Source organism: Channa argus, chromosome 17 (assembly GCF_033026475.1).
Source record: "Channa argus isolate prfri chromosome 17, Channa argus male v1.0, whole genome shotgun sequence".
Taxonomy (NCBI): Eukaryota; Metazoa; Chordata; class Actinopteri; order Anabantiformes; family Channidae; genus Channa; species Channa argus.
Window position 1 is genome coordinate 12,020,960 of NC_090213.1, and position 18,017 is coordinate 12,038,976.

The 18,017-nt window shown below is 39.5% G+C and overlaps 1 protein-coding gene across 1 annotated transcript; it reads right to left on the reverse strand.

Moving 5' to 3' along the window:
• Positions 1–395: 395 nt before the first annotated feature.
• Positions 396–9,793, reverse strand: rp1l1b (rp1 like 1b). Its single transcript, XM_067482859.1, has 2 exons — positions 9,413–9,793; positions 396–7,420 (listed from the first exon to the last, which is right to left on the reverse strand). Exons 1-2 carry the CDS (start codon positions 9,789–9,791, stop codon positions 1,209–1,211), a joined length of 6,591 nt encoding a protein of 2,196 aa, XP_067338960.1. The 5' UTR covers positions 9,792–9,793; the 3' UTR covers positions 396–1,208.
• Positions 9,794–18,017: the final 8,224 nt, after the last annotated feature.

The following is an 18,017-nucleotide window of genomic DNA, read 5'->3' on the forward strand; positions in this document are numbered from 1 at the left end:
ATTCATAGTTGTTATACTGAACTGAGCCTCTTAACTGCTCACCCATTAACAAAAAGAATCCATCATAAAGCTATTGTTTTTTCAATGAAACAGAAATTCAAAGTACATTCAAATGACACTGTAGATCAGTGGTCATGACTACATTTTTAAAATGTTTCTTTCACTACTCTGTCATTTCAAGACGTATGACACCTCCGTTTTTGACGTCTCATCAGAGCCACAGCTTGGGTTTTTGTTAGTTTTTATTAATGTTTTTTACAATAAAACAACAATAATTACTTTAAAATACTTTAATTTTACAGAGAATAGTACATTCGGCAAAGATAATAACTTGTTACTGATAAACACTTAAATGGTAGCAGAGCTTGTCATGTTACATAAAATCCTGCCATGATTTCACCTACTTTCCACTTTCCATGCTTACACTCTTTCATCATACAGTTTTGCTCTTTATATGCAGCACTAAAAGACAATAACTAGAAACATATTTCTTTTTGTATACATTTTTACATCTGAACCAAAAGTACCTTTGATTAGATAAAATACAATCAGGGACTTGTTAAATCTTCAATAATAATGTATAATTAAAATAATAATTATCCATACTGCCGACTGACATTGGGGGAGAGGGAGGTCGTCAGTCTATCACATACGGCCATTCACGCTCGCAATTCAACCTTTTGGGACAATTTAGAGTCGCTAAGTGTTAAGCTAAGTCCATGTCTTTGGACTTTGGGAGAAAACAGCAGTAACAGAAAAAACCCACTTAGACATAGGGAGAACTGGCAGGGTCCACTCAAACTTAAATTAAAAAAAAAAAAACTGTATATGTGTATATAAGTGGCAGTCACAGCTTCTAATGGTACCACACAGGACGGCCAAATTACAAAGTATGTCTGAGATCCTGAGGCAGTAAGTAACATTTAAGAAATTACCTATATTTCATGAAAACAAAAGTCATGTTTAGTTTAACATAAAACTACACCAACCATCTATATAAAGTATTCTTATTCAAGCTTTTCTTATAGATGTTGTGCGTGAGTTCAGTCCCAGCATGATAAATACTAGAGTAAAGTGCATATGTTTCTTTAGTGTTTGTATGACCTGTATGACTCCAAAGACCTGTAAACAACAAGAAAGACCTAATGCTGCTCCTTGGCTGTAGATTTCTTTTTGGTATTTTCCACAGCAGGCTCCTCAATTTATGGTCAAATCTTTTTCGTCTCAAGGCTTGGAATGTCTTCCTGGCTGTAGAGTTCGGTTTCTGAATCTTCAACATCAGCATAGGCACCATCCTCAGATTCTGCATTCACCTTGATCAAAGTATCAAGTGGGATTAATGTTGTTTCCTCAGCTGCTCGGTTAAATGATACTAGTTTATCTCTCGTCTTACTTGAAACTAAATCTTGCTCCTCATCATCAGTTTCTTTCTCTGGTCCATCTGAATCTTCCTCTGCCTCATCTTCTCCATCAGCTGAATCCCCTTGAATTCTACACCAGCTTTCATTGGGTGTCTCGGTTTCCTCCTCCTCTTTTTCGAAGGCTTGGACATTGTCTTCATCACTATCATGGCTTCCATTTCGGATGATGTTTGTCTCTGTCTGTCCGTCATCATTTTCATTTTCTTCCTTTAATGTGTTGTCTGCTTTTTCTACATCGTCTTCCTTTATGTCCTCCACTTCCTCGTCCGGCTTCAGCTCCACCACATCATCAGGGCCTTCTGTTTCATCATTAGGTCCTTCTTGATGTTCCTCAGTTATGTCACTTTCTATGGATCTTTGCTTTGCTTTGTCAAGATCCTCCAGAAGCTCTTCATCTTCTCCATCTGTGAGTTGCTGTCCTTCATCTTGTGCAGATTCATCCTCTGTGCATTCCTCATCTCCCTCAGATATACCTTGTGTTCCACCTTCTTCCCCACCATCACTTTCAGTAGTCTCATTCCCTGCTGTTTCAGGTTCTCCTGAATCTTCTGCTGTTTCATGTTCTTCAGTCTCATCTCCTGTTGTCACAGCCTCTGTTCCACTTTTATGTTCAGCAAACATTTCACTTTCATTGTCAGCCTCTTCAGATTCATCTCCAGCAGTTTCAACTAGTTCGTCAGTATGAGATACAGCATCTACAGTGGATGGTGCCATTTCTACAGGCTCCTTCTCACTTAATGTATTGTTTTCATCCATAGTTGGTTTATCATCTTCTGCAGTTTCATCTACAGTCTTATTTTCAGGCTTGGCTCCTAAATGCTCATCTCCTGATTCATTATCATTAGAAACATTTGATATATCCTCGTCTCTAGCAGACTCATTTGCATCTGTTACTGTATTGCTTTCTGATTTATTTTTATCTGTGTCCGATTCATAACTCTCTTCCTCTGATTCATTCTCTGTAGCACTTTTGTAGCTTTTTCCACTTGCCTGCTCAGGATCCACAGGTTCTTCACCACTTGTGGTTTCTTCCATTTCCTCTTGATTTGATTCATCAGGTTGACAGATTTCTTCTTCTTTTGCAGCCTCATCTTCATCTGATTCATGTTCAGTTGTGTCTGCATCATATTTCACTGCATTTGTCATGTCAGCTGTGGTGGCTTCACGAGCTTCTGTTTTTATTTCATCTTCACTCGTCATGGCAGTCTCTATATCTTTACCGTTCTCATCTTCACTTGATACTTTTTCAGCTGTTTCCTGCTCATCTGACTCAAACTCATATACACTGGTGGCCAGAATCTCTTTTTCCACAGCTGCATCTTTGTCAGAACTGTGGTTAGTTGTTGCTACAGCATTAGCCTCTTCTGCTGCACTGCTATCTTCACTTTCATCTTCACCCGTGAGAGCATTATCTTTCTCTGTGCCACTTTCATATTCAGCTGTTGCTGCCTTATCAGTGTCCGTAGTTTCATCTTCATCGCTTGTATCTGCAGCCTGCCCTAATTTATCATCTACCTCTGTTTCCACAGCGTCATTCTTATCAGGTTCATTTACAGTTGTGGCCGTCACATCAGAGTCCTCTGCAGCAAGACAGGCTTCTGCAAAGTCTGTGTTTGATTCATCTTCACTTCCAAAATCCGTGTCTTTTTCTGTTGCTACTTCAGCTCGTTCCTCTGGCAGTTTATCACCCGTGGCATCATCCTCTGCAATTCGAGCTTCATTTGTCATGGCATTGTTGGTAAAATCATTATCACTGGTGGCCACAGCCTCTTCTCCACCATCAGCTTCTTCTTTGTCAGATTCATTTTCAGTAATAGCTGCCACAGAAGTCTCTAATGCTGCAGTCTCATCTCCAGTTTCTGCTTCTTCATTTGGTTCTTCTGATACATCACCGGGCATTGCTGTGCCATAGTTGTCATGTGCAGATTCCTCTGCACTTGTGGAAGCAAGCTCATCTTCATTATCCTCTGTGCCTTCTTCTGCAGTCTCTTCTTTGTTAGATTCATCTTCACTTGTGGTAACCACAAGAGTCTCTTCTGGAATTTTACATTCAGTTGTGGTGGCTTCCACAGCCTCTTCTTTAGGTTCATCCTCACTTGTAACAGCAGTGTCCATTTCTAAAGAATGTTCATCTTCAGTTATTGCTTCTTCAGTTGGTTCCTTTGACCACTCATTCCCTGTGGGATAGTTCACTCCTGCAGCTTCATCTTCATTTCCAGGGCCATCTTCTGCAGAATCATCTTCCCTGGCAGAAGAACTCTCTTCTCCACTGGCAGCTTCCTCACTGTCATTGTCCTTTGATTCATCTTTACATGTGATGGCAGTTTCTTTTTTTATAGCAATCTCATCTTCAGTTGTTTCTTCTTCAGCTGAGTCATCACCCGGGGCTGCCTCATCTTCAAGCTCGTCCTGATTATCCATCCCTTCTTCCACAAGCTCCTCTTTTTCAGATTCATCAGATTCATGCTTACTTATGGATGTCACATCATCTGCTGCATTTTCACCTTCAGTGGTGGTGACATCATCAGACTCTTCATTTAATTCATCAGCTGTCCCTGCCCCTGATACTACTACTGCATCCTCACTCATGGTGATTTCAGCAGCTGATTCTGCTTCCTTCTCATATAGCACAACTCTGAAGTTATCTCCAGTGTCATAGTGTTCTTCATCATTTTCCACTTCTCTTACAGCTTTGACAATAGCTCTTTCTACAAGTGTCACTGCTGCTGTTGTTTCAATATGATATTCATCATGAGATGCACAGGCGAGTGCCTGAGCTTTGGCAGGATCACTGTTCTTCATCACTAGAATCCTCTTTAGGTCAAAGTCTAGTATGACAGGTGCAGCGTTCAAAATAGGAAGTGGTGGCTTAGATGTCACTTTTTTCCTAATGCATGTTTCACATGGACAGTATTCAACATCCTCCTCACTGCGCTGGTCACTGTAAGATGTGCCTGTTGCTGAATCATTACTTTTTTCTGTTTGTGTATCAATGGATTGTTTGAGCATAATCTTCAGCCTCTGTCTTCTCTCCTCTGTTTGTGTTGTTGAAGTTCGGGACATTGTTTCCTTAGGTGGTCTTGGTAGGCCTGCTCGACCTTGAATTTTCCTCAGTTCTCTGTCTATGCTCCTTTGGATTCTTTTACGGACTTCTGTTTCGAGATCGCCTATCATCATGTTGAGCTGTTCATTATCATCCAAGTTCCATCGGACTTTGAACTCTCTCATTGCATTGATATAATGTGCCATGAATTGCTTTTCTATTTTAGTTAATAGCTTTAAGACCCAAACAGGATCAGGGTCTTGAGAAATCCTATTGGCTAATTGTGCTCTTTGGACAAGCAGAGGACTCTCAGATTTGATGTCTTCTGCACACTCAGTCTCAACCTCTCCTGAGTGTTTTTGGGCATTGCTGTCATTTTCTGAACTCTTGTTTGAGGAAGGTGGTGTTTCAGGTAGTTCTTTTGGACTTTCATTGCTTCTAATTGTATCATCTGTTGCTGGGTCATCTTCCTTTTGATTTTCCTCATGCATTCCTTCCACTTCTCTCTCAGATGTCCTTTCATTTTCTGCTTGACCAACGTCTTGCACTTTCCTTAACGTATCTGCACCAGCCGGTGGCTGAGACGTATCACGGTTCCCGCCGTCATTTCTCTTCACTCCGTCACTACTTTTCCCAGAACCTGTGGAGCCACTGTTGACATCCACACCAGAGGATGATGTATGATTGCACTCATTGTCCACAGAATGGTGATGACATTTATCTATGACCTGTTTATTTTCTGGAGGATCACAAAGCCAAAGAGATTGAAGAATGTTCATTAGTTCTTGGTATCTTTTAGCCATTTCATTTGCATTTTTAGGATCATGCTCTATTAACTGCAACTTCACAAGGCAATCTAAAAGACCTCTAGCTGAAGTGCTTAGTTTACGTCCATACACTGGAGACACTTCTGGCAAACTGTTACATCTGTCAAGCTTTGGATTCAAAAGAACTTTCATCACCTGTACAGAAGAGTGGAATACTTTTGATGCATCATCTCTTTGAGTACTGGTATTATCTTCGTTTGGTGCCTCTGAGCCTGTATGACAGTCAATATTGGGACCACTGTTCTTTAAAACTCCTATGTATTCTGTGTTCTCATCTGCAGAGTCATTGTTATCCTGTTTATGTATTTCCTCTGTTGCGTGGTCAGTTGTGTCTGCTTCACAATGTTTACTTAATTCCTCCATTTCATACATATCACTCTCTGTTGGTATTGTTTTGAGCCATTCATTTACGACCTCAGTAGGGGATGCATTTGGTAAACGTGAAGGGACCAGTTCAAAGTCGTCAGTATCTGTGTTATCGTCCATTTTGTTATCAGTGATTTCCAGTGGACCATTTATTATCCCTTCAGACACAGTGGATTTTGATTCTCCAGTCACTGGAATCTCTTTGACAACATCTGAGCTGGACAGCGTCTGTGACAAATCACTTTCATTCGATGCAGTGGTCTTCTGTTCGGCAGAAATCCTGACAGCTCGGACCATTTCAGACTTCTTTTTATTTTCCAGATCTTCAATAGTCACAGTGTCAGTTACCTTGGATTTTCGAGATTTCTTGGAGAGATCTGACTTGACAGATAAAGAAACCTGGGACTGCCCTTCACTTTTCTTTTCTTTTTTGTTAAATGATTTTTTTGAATGTGCTGAAACCCTAGATTTTGATGACAGGACTGTAGGTGATCTTTCTTCACTTTTCTCCACCGTCACAGCAGGAACTTCACACCTGCTTAACATTTCAGATGTATTTGAATGAGCTGACACTGGGCTGGGTGTTCTCCCCTCCTCCTGCCTTGTATCCGCCAGAATATCCAAGACTTTTGATTTTTCTGATCTCACTGACATAGTTGACTTTGCTGACATAGCACTTGATGCCCTCCCTGATTTCTTTTCAGCATTTGCTTCATTATGAGAACTTTCTGTAACAGGGATATCGGGAGTTTTTAATATGTTTGATTTTGTTGAATTATTCGATTTTTTTGATTTGGTTGACAGGCCACTGTGTGGTCTTTCATCAGTTTGTTCCTCATGTCCAGTCCTTTCACAAGGGGTAATTCCAGAAACACTGGACTTTGCACTGGTTCTTGCAGAAACGTCTGACTTTACTGACAGCACACTTCTTGAATCCTCAGCATCTTCTTCATTGTTTATGCTTGGCGAAATGTGAGAAGCTTTCGATTTAGTCGATAGTGAGGTCACATTTGACTTAAGTGATTTGGCAGAAACTGAGCTTGTCGCTCTCTTCCCTGTTTGTCCTTCAGTGTCAGTAATGTTAGCACAATCTTCAGCAGGAACCCCAGAAGCTTTCAATTCCATTGATATTGCTGCAGAATTAGACTGTCCAGATTTTGTTGATATAATAGAGGAACTACTTGGTGCTCGGCCTATATTCTCCTTGTGATTTTTGTCCCCTGGAGCATTGCAGGCTTGTGACTTACTCAAAATATTTGAGTGTGTTGATTTGGCAGATCTGGATGATTTATTAGACAATGTGCTTGGTGGTCTTTGTACAATATCCTCATCATCTCCCACATTTTCTTCTGAAGGACCTTCACTTGCTGATGTACCCCTTGATGATAGAGACATATTTGATTTGGTTGATTGGACTGACATTGTGCTTTGGGACCTTTCTTCAGTTTCTTTTTCCAGACAAGCTTTTGCAGATGTACCTGGACTTTTTGACTTTGCTGGCACTGCAGTTGATACTTGCTCCACATTGTCTTCAGTTTTCTCTTTGAAAGCCCCAGATTTTACAGTTGCATTTGACCTTGCTGATTTAACTGACAAGGCACTAGGTGTTCTCTCTGAAATTGGTTCATGTTCCACCACATCTTCAGTAGTAACACCAGAGACTTGTGACGTAAAAGATCTTTCAGAAACATGTGATATACTGCTTGCTACTCTTTCTTCAGTTTGTTTGTGATTTTCTCCATTTATCTCAAAGTCTTTTTCAGCTGGACCATCACAACATGTTGATGTTTTTGATCTAGCAGAATTCTTTGACTTGACTGACTGAGCTGACATTGAACTCATTCTCCCTTCATTCTCTGCCTCGGCAATATCAGTACTGTGTTCTGAGTATACGTCAAAAGTTTTTGATTTCTTAGATGTTTCAGAAACACCTGACTTTATTGAGGATTTTTTCGACATAGTGCTTGAAGATCGCTGCTCATTTTCCACAGCTGAGCAATCCAAGAAGTTTGACTCATTTGATGTAACAGATACAGTTGATTTTACAGACATTGCACTCTCGGCTCTGCTTTGAGTTTCCTCTTGATGATTTTGCCCCTTGGGAGTGTTACTATCTGGTGGAACTTTAAATGCATTTAATTTCGTACATTTTGCTGAACATTTTGACCTTTTTGAACTTGCAGAAACATTTGACTTCACTGAATGGACTGAAATTGAACTTGCTGATCTGCTTTCATTGTGTTCCTCTTCATTTACCTTTACAGAAATATTAGCAGTTTGCTTAGAATCGGGAACTCCAATGCAAGAAACTTTTGATTTCTTAGATGATGCTGAAACACTTGACTTTGTTGATTTTGCCGATCTGACAGACACATTGCTTGAGCCTATGTCTTCATTCTCCTCATGATCAGACATATTTTCTTCTGCTGGAACACCCATCCCTGTTGTAGATTTTGCACTTGGTGCCTCCTCACCACTGTCTGGTTCATCAGAAACACAAGTAGTTTTGCCAGAATACACTTCAGAAACATTTGATTTGATAGATCTTGTAGACGCATGTGACTTTGCTGATTTAGCTGAAAAAGCGCAGGATGCGCTTCTGTCTTTAGACTTGATGGATATTTCTGAAACACCTGAATGAATTGATTTAAATGACAAAGTGCTTGCTGCTCTTTCTTCATCTTCTTTCTCAGAGGCCTCAGATCTCTCATTAGCCGGAGTGTCAGCAGAATATTTGGACTTTTCTGAATTTGCAGACAAATTTGATGTTGCACTTTTTGCTGACAATGTACTTTGTGGCCTGTCTTGATTTTTATCCCCACCATCCCCTTCATCGGGAATACCAGTACTTTTTTCAAAATCAGAAGCAGCTGAGTTGAGAGATTCTGTAGAAGCATGTGACATTGCTGATTTATCCGACAAAAGACCAGGTGCTCTCCCTGCAGACTCAATAGATATTTCAGAAACATGTGATTGGGCTGTTTTCGCTGACATACTGCTGGCTGCTCTTTTTTCGGTTTGCTTTTCTTCACTGGGGCCCTCAAAACTTTCCTCAGCTGGAACGTGAGCAGAACATTTTGATTTATTTGATCTGGCAGAAATGCTTGATGTAACTGAGTGGGCTGACATTGAGCTCACTGATCTCCTTTCACTCTCTTCAATTTCCTCAAAGGTATCCGCACAGTTTTGAGAAGGAATTGCAGAACCTGAAGTATTTGTCTCTGCAGATTTAGTGGATGTAACTGACATATTGCTTGAAGCTCTTTCTGCCTGTTCCATATGATCTGCAGCATTTCCAGGCTTTGAAATATTAGATTTGGTAGAAATATTTGACTTTGTTGATTTGGCAGATTTTGCTGATGCATTTGAGTGTGTTGATTTTACTGACAGTGCACTAGACCCCCTCTCTTTCTCGTATTCAGTAATATTTTCTTTTTCTGAACCTTCACAGCATTTATATTTACTAGATCTTGACTTGGATGATTTATCAGACATGCAGCTTATCGATCTCTCACTGGTTTCATTCTCAGCAACTCCTTTATCACAAATATCACATTTTGGAAGAACTTGAGAAGCTGTTGATTTGGTTGATGTTACAGAGCCATTTGACTTTGCAGATTTTGCTGACATTGCACTCTGTGCTCTTTCTGCCATTTGCTCATCACAGTTTTTTTCCTCAGATCTATGTTTAGAGGCTTTTGACTTGCTAGATATTTTAGATGATTTTGAGGCAACTGATATTTCTGACATGGCACTAGATGCCCTTGCTTCAGCTTCATCATATTTTATGGCGCATTGTATTTCTTCTTCATGACTGTCATCACTTTCTTTATTGGGAACTCCAAATGATTTACTAGATTTGGCAGAAATATTTGACTTTGCTGTTTTCACTGACATTGTGCTTTGTGCTCGCTCTTCATTTTCCTCTTCAGCGTGTCCATCATCAGTGATTCCAACACTTTCTCTAGCATGAAGGTCAGCCCTCTCGGATTTTCTAGATCTTGCAGATGCATCAGAATTAGCAGACATAGCACTTGTTGGTCTCTCCAATGGTCTTTCTACATCTTCAGCATTTACTTCATTCATTTGTTCACTGACTTTTGACTTTGTAGATATTGCAGATACATTAGGCATTACATTATTGTCTTTATTTTCTAGCTTTTTTTCTAAAGCTAAAGGATCAGAAACAAATGATTGTTCATATGCATCTAATGTTTCTGATGTCAGGCCAGCGTCTCTGCATTGACATTTCTCTGAGTTAACTTCTTCATCCCCATCTGCTTTTGCAAGGCGTTTAGAGGTTGTAGATTTTGTGGACCTCATAGATGCATTTGACTGTACAGATTTTACTGACACAGTACTTGGTGCTCTCTCCACAGTTTCCACTACATTCTCCTCACTGTAAGATTTATTTGATGACACTCTTGACAAAAATGTTTTTGAATCTGTGTGTTGCATTTCCTTTGCATTTTGTTGAACTTCAGTGTCAGAGGTTTTAGACCTTACTGATTTTGATGACATGACACTAGAAGCTCGCTCTTCATCATCATCCTTAGCACTTTCTTGATCTTGAAGCTCAGATGCTTTTGAATGTGTAGATTTTGCAGAGGTATTTGATATAGACGATATGACACTTGACACTCTGTCTTGATCTCTTTCAGTCTCTTCAGCTTTTTTGTCTTCCTCAAAATTTTCAACAGCATCTTCTGACTTTACTGACACAGGTGAATGTATACTCCCTTCAGATTTGTCTTCCAAATTTTCTTCAGGTGGAGTTTCAGAAGTTTTTAACATTAGATTAGATTTTGATGATTTTGATATTGCACTTTGTGCTCTCTGCCGAGTTTCATTCTCATTTTCTTCAGGGGGATCTTGAATGCTTTCGTCTGCAGTTACCTCAGGTGCTCCATATTCTGATTCCACTGGGGTATGTGATCTAGCCGACATGGCACTGGATGTCCTTTGCTCAGATTCGTCCTCTGCCTTTGATTTAATTGAGGCATTAGATTTTAGTGACATGGAACTTAAAGTTCTTTTATCATTAATATCTTCCACAGAGCCCTGTTCACATGCCACTTCAGACTTCACAGATTTTTTTGATTTAGAGGATCTAACAGACATGCTGCTTGTTAGTCTTTCTTGTGTTTCTGTCTCACCATATGTCAAATCTTCACCTTTCTCATGCACAACTTTGGATTTGGATTTTTTTGAGGCATTTGAATTAACAGAAATGGCACTTTTTGACTGTGTCTCCTCTGAATCATCAGACTGTGTACTCCACATTTCTTCAGTCTTATCTGATCTGCCTGAGGCAGTTGATTTGACAGATATGGCACTTGATTGATCTCTTTGCATCTCACCTTTTTCTTCAGCTTGGCCCTTAATTTGTCCTTTTATATCATCAGCAGCATCATTAGATACTCTGCAATGACAAGTGTGTGAAGTTTTGGATTTTTTTGACTTGTTAGAGTGCTCTGAGGCATTAGATGCTCTAGCTTTGAGGCCTGGGGTTAAATGTTGCTTAGGGGTCCCTACTTCATTTGCATCTGTCTCTTCCCCCTCAGATTTCTGAGAAGAAGCTCTTGATACATTTGGCAGGACATAATCATCCTCATCATTCTTCTCATCAACTGTTAATATTTGAGAAGAAGCATTTGCATCATATCCTGCTTGATCCTTTTGCTCAGATGTCTGGGCAGTTTTGACATTGATGTGATCATGTAGTGTATTATCCACAGCCTCACACTTGTCCACTGAGGCAGAATGCGTGTTGCATTTCGGTGAGTTAGCCTCACGCCCTATGGTGCAGTACTCTACAGTTTCAGCTGCCTCAACAGTCTGCTTCACACAAGTTTCTGTCTCTACCACTTGTTCTGAATGCTCATCACTTGACCTCGAGATAGTTTTCCTTTCAACCACCATCTTTCTGGAGACAGTATGGGAGGATGCACTTGAGCTGGAAGTTTGAATGCAGCGACCTGATCCATGCGTCCCAGGGACGTTTTTCCAGATGTCATAATCTTGACAATGGCTACAGCAGTGAGGACAATGAGGCTCCTCTGCATGTCTTTGATAGTTCCTAGTGATGTAAGCTCCATCCCGCTCACCAGGAGAGACAATATCTGCTTCTGAATAACGTCTATCACTAACCTGTGCGAAACAGGGGTTATTGTCTCCTTGGAGGTACTCACAAGTCCTGTCTGTTGTTTTTCTTACTTTTGTTGACCAGTGTAATGTTTCATCATTTTGTAGCCTGAAACGCACTTTCATCTCCATAGACAAGCTGCCATCTTTATTAACACGAACTCGTTTCTCTATATCGTCATCTCTCAAGGCATCGTTAGAGGGTGGACAGGAATCCACATTGTCTGGAGAGTAGGTCCCATCTGGTATTGACTTGTCAGATGACACTGACTGTCTGTTAGATCTGTTGTCAGACTCCAGTTTCGGATTGATCACACTTTTCTGTGTCGGTCCTTAGTTTATCATACAGACAGGAAAAGAGTCAGAAAGACAAAGACAAAATACACAGAATTAGGTCTCTTTGCACATGTACAAATACATAGCAATTCTTGTTATGTATCATAGCTGACACTTGATTTTACCATAAAATTACTATTAATATCTTACTGGGCTCAAAAGTGAAAAACTTATTTTATCAAGAAATTACTTCAGAAAGTCAGCCACATCTCCTACCCTCATGTCCTTCAGTGCAGCCACTGGAGCGTAACCTTGCACTTAGCTTCGGAAGTTTAACATGAGATGTTTTCAGAAAATTCTCCATGATAGACGGGTGGGAAGGTTCACGCCCCACACAGACAAGGACACGGGGACACTGCATAAGACTCTGAACACTGTCAATCTTAAACAGAAATACAAGTAAACAAAATTACATTCATAGGCTGAGCAATTAAAGGCATGATTGATTTAAAGCATTTCTGAGCACTTTTTGTGCAACTGAGCGCACTGCTGCCCTGCAAACGAAAGCTATGAGTCAAGCAGTTAGTCAAGACAAGATAAATAATCTAATCCGGGATGATCTCTGGGACACTTCACCAGATGATGCTGAGCTGCCATTGTCACTTTGGCTAGGTATTGCTCAGCAGTTTTGCAAGCTTATTTAGTGTATAAAAGTAACTGAATATGGCGTGGGTAAGTGATGTGGTTAAGCATATTTACGCTGATTTATATTTGCTGTAACAGCTAAAAGTTATAATGCAACAGTCTGTCTTTGTGCATGTCGAATTTGCAAGGTTATTAGCTATAGAGGATGGCTGATGTCATGACAGCAGGTACTATTATCATCATCACCACAGTGCAGTGAATTAAAATGGAAGTCTGGTGTCCCAAAGACGAGCAGCCTCAGTAACTGAAAACTTGGGGGGAGTGTGTAGTGACCTGTTTTCCTCTACCTTCTCTATAAAGAGGTCTTATAAAAGTAGCCACTGTATGTTGTATTTATACTGATTAACACACATTGCTGTGGACTAAAACGTTTGTTTCTTACAGCTAACATTTCAAAACAATGTCTAAAAAACATTTACTATTATTATAATTTATTATTGCAAAGTTTAAAGCCTATTAACAGGGGGTATACATGGTCGGGCTCTAAATGTTAAGACAATATTAAATCAGTGTCTTTTGTTCCATCTTCTTTTTCATGGTGAGGTACTTTATAGAGCAAATACTGTACATTGTATAAAATACTGCTATTCCTATTAATTTCAGTAATGGAAGTGCACTGTCACATCTTTATGACACTCTGTATCGAATTCTGTGCTTCTGTCCTTTACTGACAGCTATGAAACTCAGAGTCAGTTTTGATGACAGTGCAGTTTTGAATTTTAAATCAGCTGTTTGTAAAGGCAGATGAATGGCTTCACCCCTGGTCACACAAAGCCCAGGTGAAGATAATTAATTGCTGTGGAAAACACATTTCTGAGACACCTCTGGTATCAAACTAAGGGGAGGAGAGTTTCAACATTGACCTGTTTCTCTTCTCTCAAAAATAGCTCTGATATGACCAAGATAAATGGGATTTGGAGAGATACCCACATTCTGAATCTGTGTTCGAGGCAACATCCTAATTTTGTTCCTTCATGCCTCCACTCAAAAGATTCTTTTGCTAGACTTACATTATAAGAAACTGCTATGTTCGAAGACTGTTTTTGTTGTCTAAATGTCATAAAATTACCATACTGTGAAAGAAACTGATGAGTCAAAGAAAAGTAAATCAGAAAACCTTTTGCAGTTGGATCCTATAGGAAGGTGTGCGGTGTTTCGGTACATTACCTATTTTGGAAATGTTTTTGCATAATATAGTTTTATATTATAGAATAGTTACTTATTTATTTGTTATCTCATGCCCTTATCAATTTCCATGGCTATGAATATAGAGCCAATAATGTTGTATGTATAATGTTAATACTGTAATCTATGAAAACTCATTAAACACATTAAAATGCAGGAGATATATACTAATTACCATGATAATAAGTAATTTGAACTATTTAAATATTATTACTAGTATTGTCTTTCATCCGGTCTTGTTCAAAGGTTCAAATATTATGCAACATACCTTTACAGAATTGTGCTACAGTAGTGATGGCTGGTACAGCTCTCTAATAGTAAATAGTCTGACATTCTGTGACTGGAGGCCTCTTTCAATCTGGTATCCAATCTTGAATATTAGCAGCGATATGTAACAAAACTTGTTACAAATGTAACATAATCAATCTTGACTCCCAGTACTCCCGGTAATTTCATTTTTACCTATTCTTCTTTAGCCATCAAAACACAAGTCAAGATATTTACACAGGGACAAGAACACGGACTTCCTGTTGGAAAAACCGAATTTCCTGAATACATAATAAAATTGCCTCTTTTGGCTCAGGCTGTCTTTATGTTACATAAGACAATATCGAGAGACAAAAGGACACAAAAACTAAACATACTTTATCTTTACATAATCTTCTTGTTCCTGTGTTTATGACCTTACCTTGCGGCCCTCCAGAGTGTACAATTTCCTGACGTGGTACTGCATGAGCTCGGAAACTTCCTCTAAGAAAAGACCGAAGCTACGTAGACTCCTGTGGTGTAAGACGATGGTCTTCCTGAATGAGGGGTCGCTGTTCTTCACCAGCATCAACCTCTTGTTGAACCTATGATGATGAATATGGTGACTGTAGCCTGAATGTGCCTCTTCAGGCCTGGTGGGCGCCCTGACAGCATATTGATGTTTAGGATGATGGTAGTATGGTCCATGAGTGTGACACAAAGGCAAAACGTGTGCCTCTAAGGCTTCAATAGCCTGAGCATGTCTATGCTCAGAGCAAAGACAGCATTCCTCCAGATGATCTGCCACCGTGCCATGTTGGAGGATCCTGGGGAGATGGCTGGTGTAATGCTTAAAGGGCAGCGAGGACTTGTGGCCGTCTTCAACTACAGCATTGAAGCACTGGAAGTCATGGTTGTTGGTTGACATTTTGGGTGGTCTTCTCTCTGCTCTGCATGTAAGTTGGTCTCAGGTGAGCAGGTGAAGGTGGTGTGAACAGGAGGTTGTCATGTTTCTCTTGAGCTGCCTAGGCAAAGGTAAACTGCTGCGTACCTGCATGGCTCCCACTCATGCCAGGCTGAACAGCAGACAACAGAAAACAACAGAAATACTTATTTAAAGATATTACAGATTTACAGACTGTCTTCTTTATATGCAACCTTCTATCCTTGGCTAACCTGTGTGCCTACAATAAACTACTTGCTGTACTTTTGTTTTTTGTTAACCCATTGTGCAGCTTGGATCCTCTGGTTCTTCTTTTACTTACTGTAAGTTTAATGTCTAAGCATGACATAATTTTCTGAATGAAAAGAGACAATAAAGAGACACCTGAGACTGAAGGTTTAATCGGTTTAATACTGTCTAGTGTCTCGATGCACTCAAACAAAAACAAAAGTATTGATCTACTCTACCACCCAAACGAGAATATTTTAGGCCACAAACCAGTAAATTGAAGTACAATTTTGTCATATACCTTCTATGTACTTTTATCTAGACAGATTGTTAGTCTATCCCTGTTTTAGCAGCAGTTAAAATCACACTCACCTTTGCAATCATCTGCTTCACTTCTAAAAACGACACATAACACAGCTGTTACATATGTATCGACTCCTGTGAAGATAAAACAGTAAAAGAAGACAGGGATAATGAGGATACAGCTACAAATAAATCCTCCCAGTGACTTTAAATAACTAGCCTAATTCTCTGTGAGCAGCAAAAGTGGACATTACCTCAGTGATTGTCCCTGTCACTGAGAAAATGCACTCTTTGCCAGCAAGGGATTATCTATCAAAAAAACTGAAATAACTGCAATAAGCTTAACACGTTCTTTATGATACAATAGTGGGAGGTAAGGATAGGAAAGGGAAGCAAGCCCACAATAAAATGCAAATACAAATGAGTGAAATTCTGTGACCAAAAAATAGGCTAAGCTTGACTGACACCTGTAAAGAACTGATTTTTACGGTAGTTCTTGTTCCTGTATTAGCAATGTTGTAGGCAAGCAGCAAGTGTTTCCCCCATCTCAACATTTTGGTGGAGAAATGTAATCGACTGGTATAACTACAGTTACATTGCCAACCTCTGCCTTTAAGCCTTGAGAGAACATATATCTATTTATAGCTAACGCTGGCATTTTGAATGTCCCAGACTATAACTTGAATAGAAAAGGTAATTCTGTCCTCCATAATACAAGATTTTAATCGTGTATGAATTTCCTGAATTTAGGCCTCTGAATGAATTCTTTATCATTTTTTTTATAACATCAATCACATAATCTCTACAGCAGATTACAGCTTTGAGTGTTGAACTTTTTCACAACAAACTCAAAAAGGAAAACTGCCGCTGTGGCTACAGAGGAGGGAGGAGTGTTTGGGGCACAACAATAAGGGCAGTTGCTGGGGGTGGTGGGAGACATCCCTAACAGGGAACGGCACCCCGACCTGGAGATATAGTGGGTAGGGGGCAAAACATAACTGAACGGTGGATCTGGCTAATGACCCTGCTGCTGAGCTCAGTGTTCACTGTAGGAGGTTTCAGCAGAGAGGACATAAACTGCTGTGATTTTTCATGTTTTCTAACTGCAAAGCAGGGAATTAGATATAAAGCTATAAAAATACATTTACTTGCAACTTTATGTGTCAGAGGTTTTAAAGAGGTTCAAAAAACGAAAAAAAAAAAAAATTTACATCCGCAAACAGGCCAGTCTGAGTTCTTACAGTTTAACAAAGATTCATGCATCCCTGCTTTATGGGAATCAGACAAACAACCCACTAATTAATTAGATATATTGCAGGTGCACTTTCTAATCTCACCCCTGTAATTATTAGTATTGTGCATTGTTAAGCATTTTTATGCAAGAGCTAAATGAGCACAGACATAACGTGCAATATGTACTTACATTATCCACAATCCCAATCCAAAGGATTATAGAAGCAAACCAAAATAGTTCCAAAGCAAAAGAATGAAAGATGTAAACTCCAAAAGAAATGCCAGAGCTATTGCACGCAGAGAAATGAGAAACCAGTTTGAAAGCCTCCCTCCAGAAGCGGGCCTACCTGCTAATCAGATACATGGGAAGCTAAGGATAGAATGAAAAGCCTTGCTAATCACTCTGAGGTTGGACTGGAATCTGCTGATGCTTTGGACACATGACTTGGACTTTACAATTGCATAAAGGGAGTTAAACACAAATTTAGAAAGCCATTTAATGCCCAGTGACAATGTATGACTAGGCATATCAGTGCTTTCTTTATCTACTTATATTTTGTCCCCTGAAGTCATTATATGGCTGTAGCATTTGCTGCATGTTATCTTTGGCATTAGACTTTGGTTGAGCTACTTTGTATGTGTTTCACCTGAGCAAGATATTACAACTTTTACAAAGGATATTTTTAAAACTTTCTGAAACTTACATTTTAATAATGATAAAATAATGTTTCTTTTTATACTAATTTAGTATGTTGATATATAACAGTATTAAGAAGATGGCAATAAGGGTTGCTATTGAAAGCACAGATTTATCATCATTTCTTTTCAGTAACTGACTTTCAACAACATGCTGCATCACTCCATTTGTTGCATCTTAGATTTGCTGAACTGAGACAAAACCATAGTATTTGTCATAATGACAGATTCATTCGAGAAAAATTAAACGAAACCCATCAGAGCAATCACATGCTGAGATCTGAGTAGTGTTTTTGGTCACTCAGTGTCAGAAATGGCATTTGGAGCCAGGTATAGGTGATACATTGGTATCTGCCTCTTATTTTATAGATTTTTATGACAATGTCTTTTGAGCTAAGCTG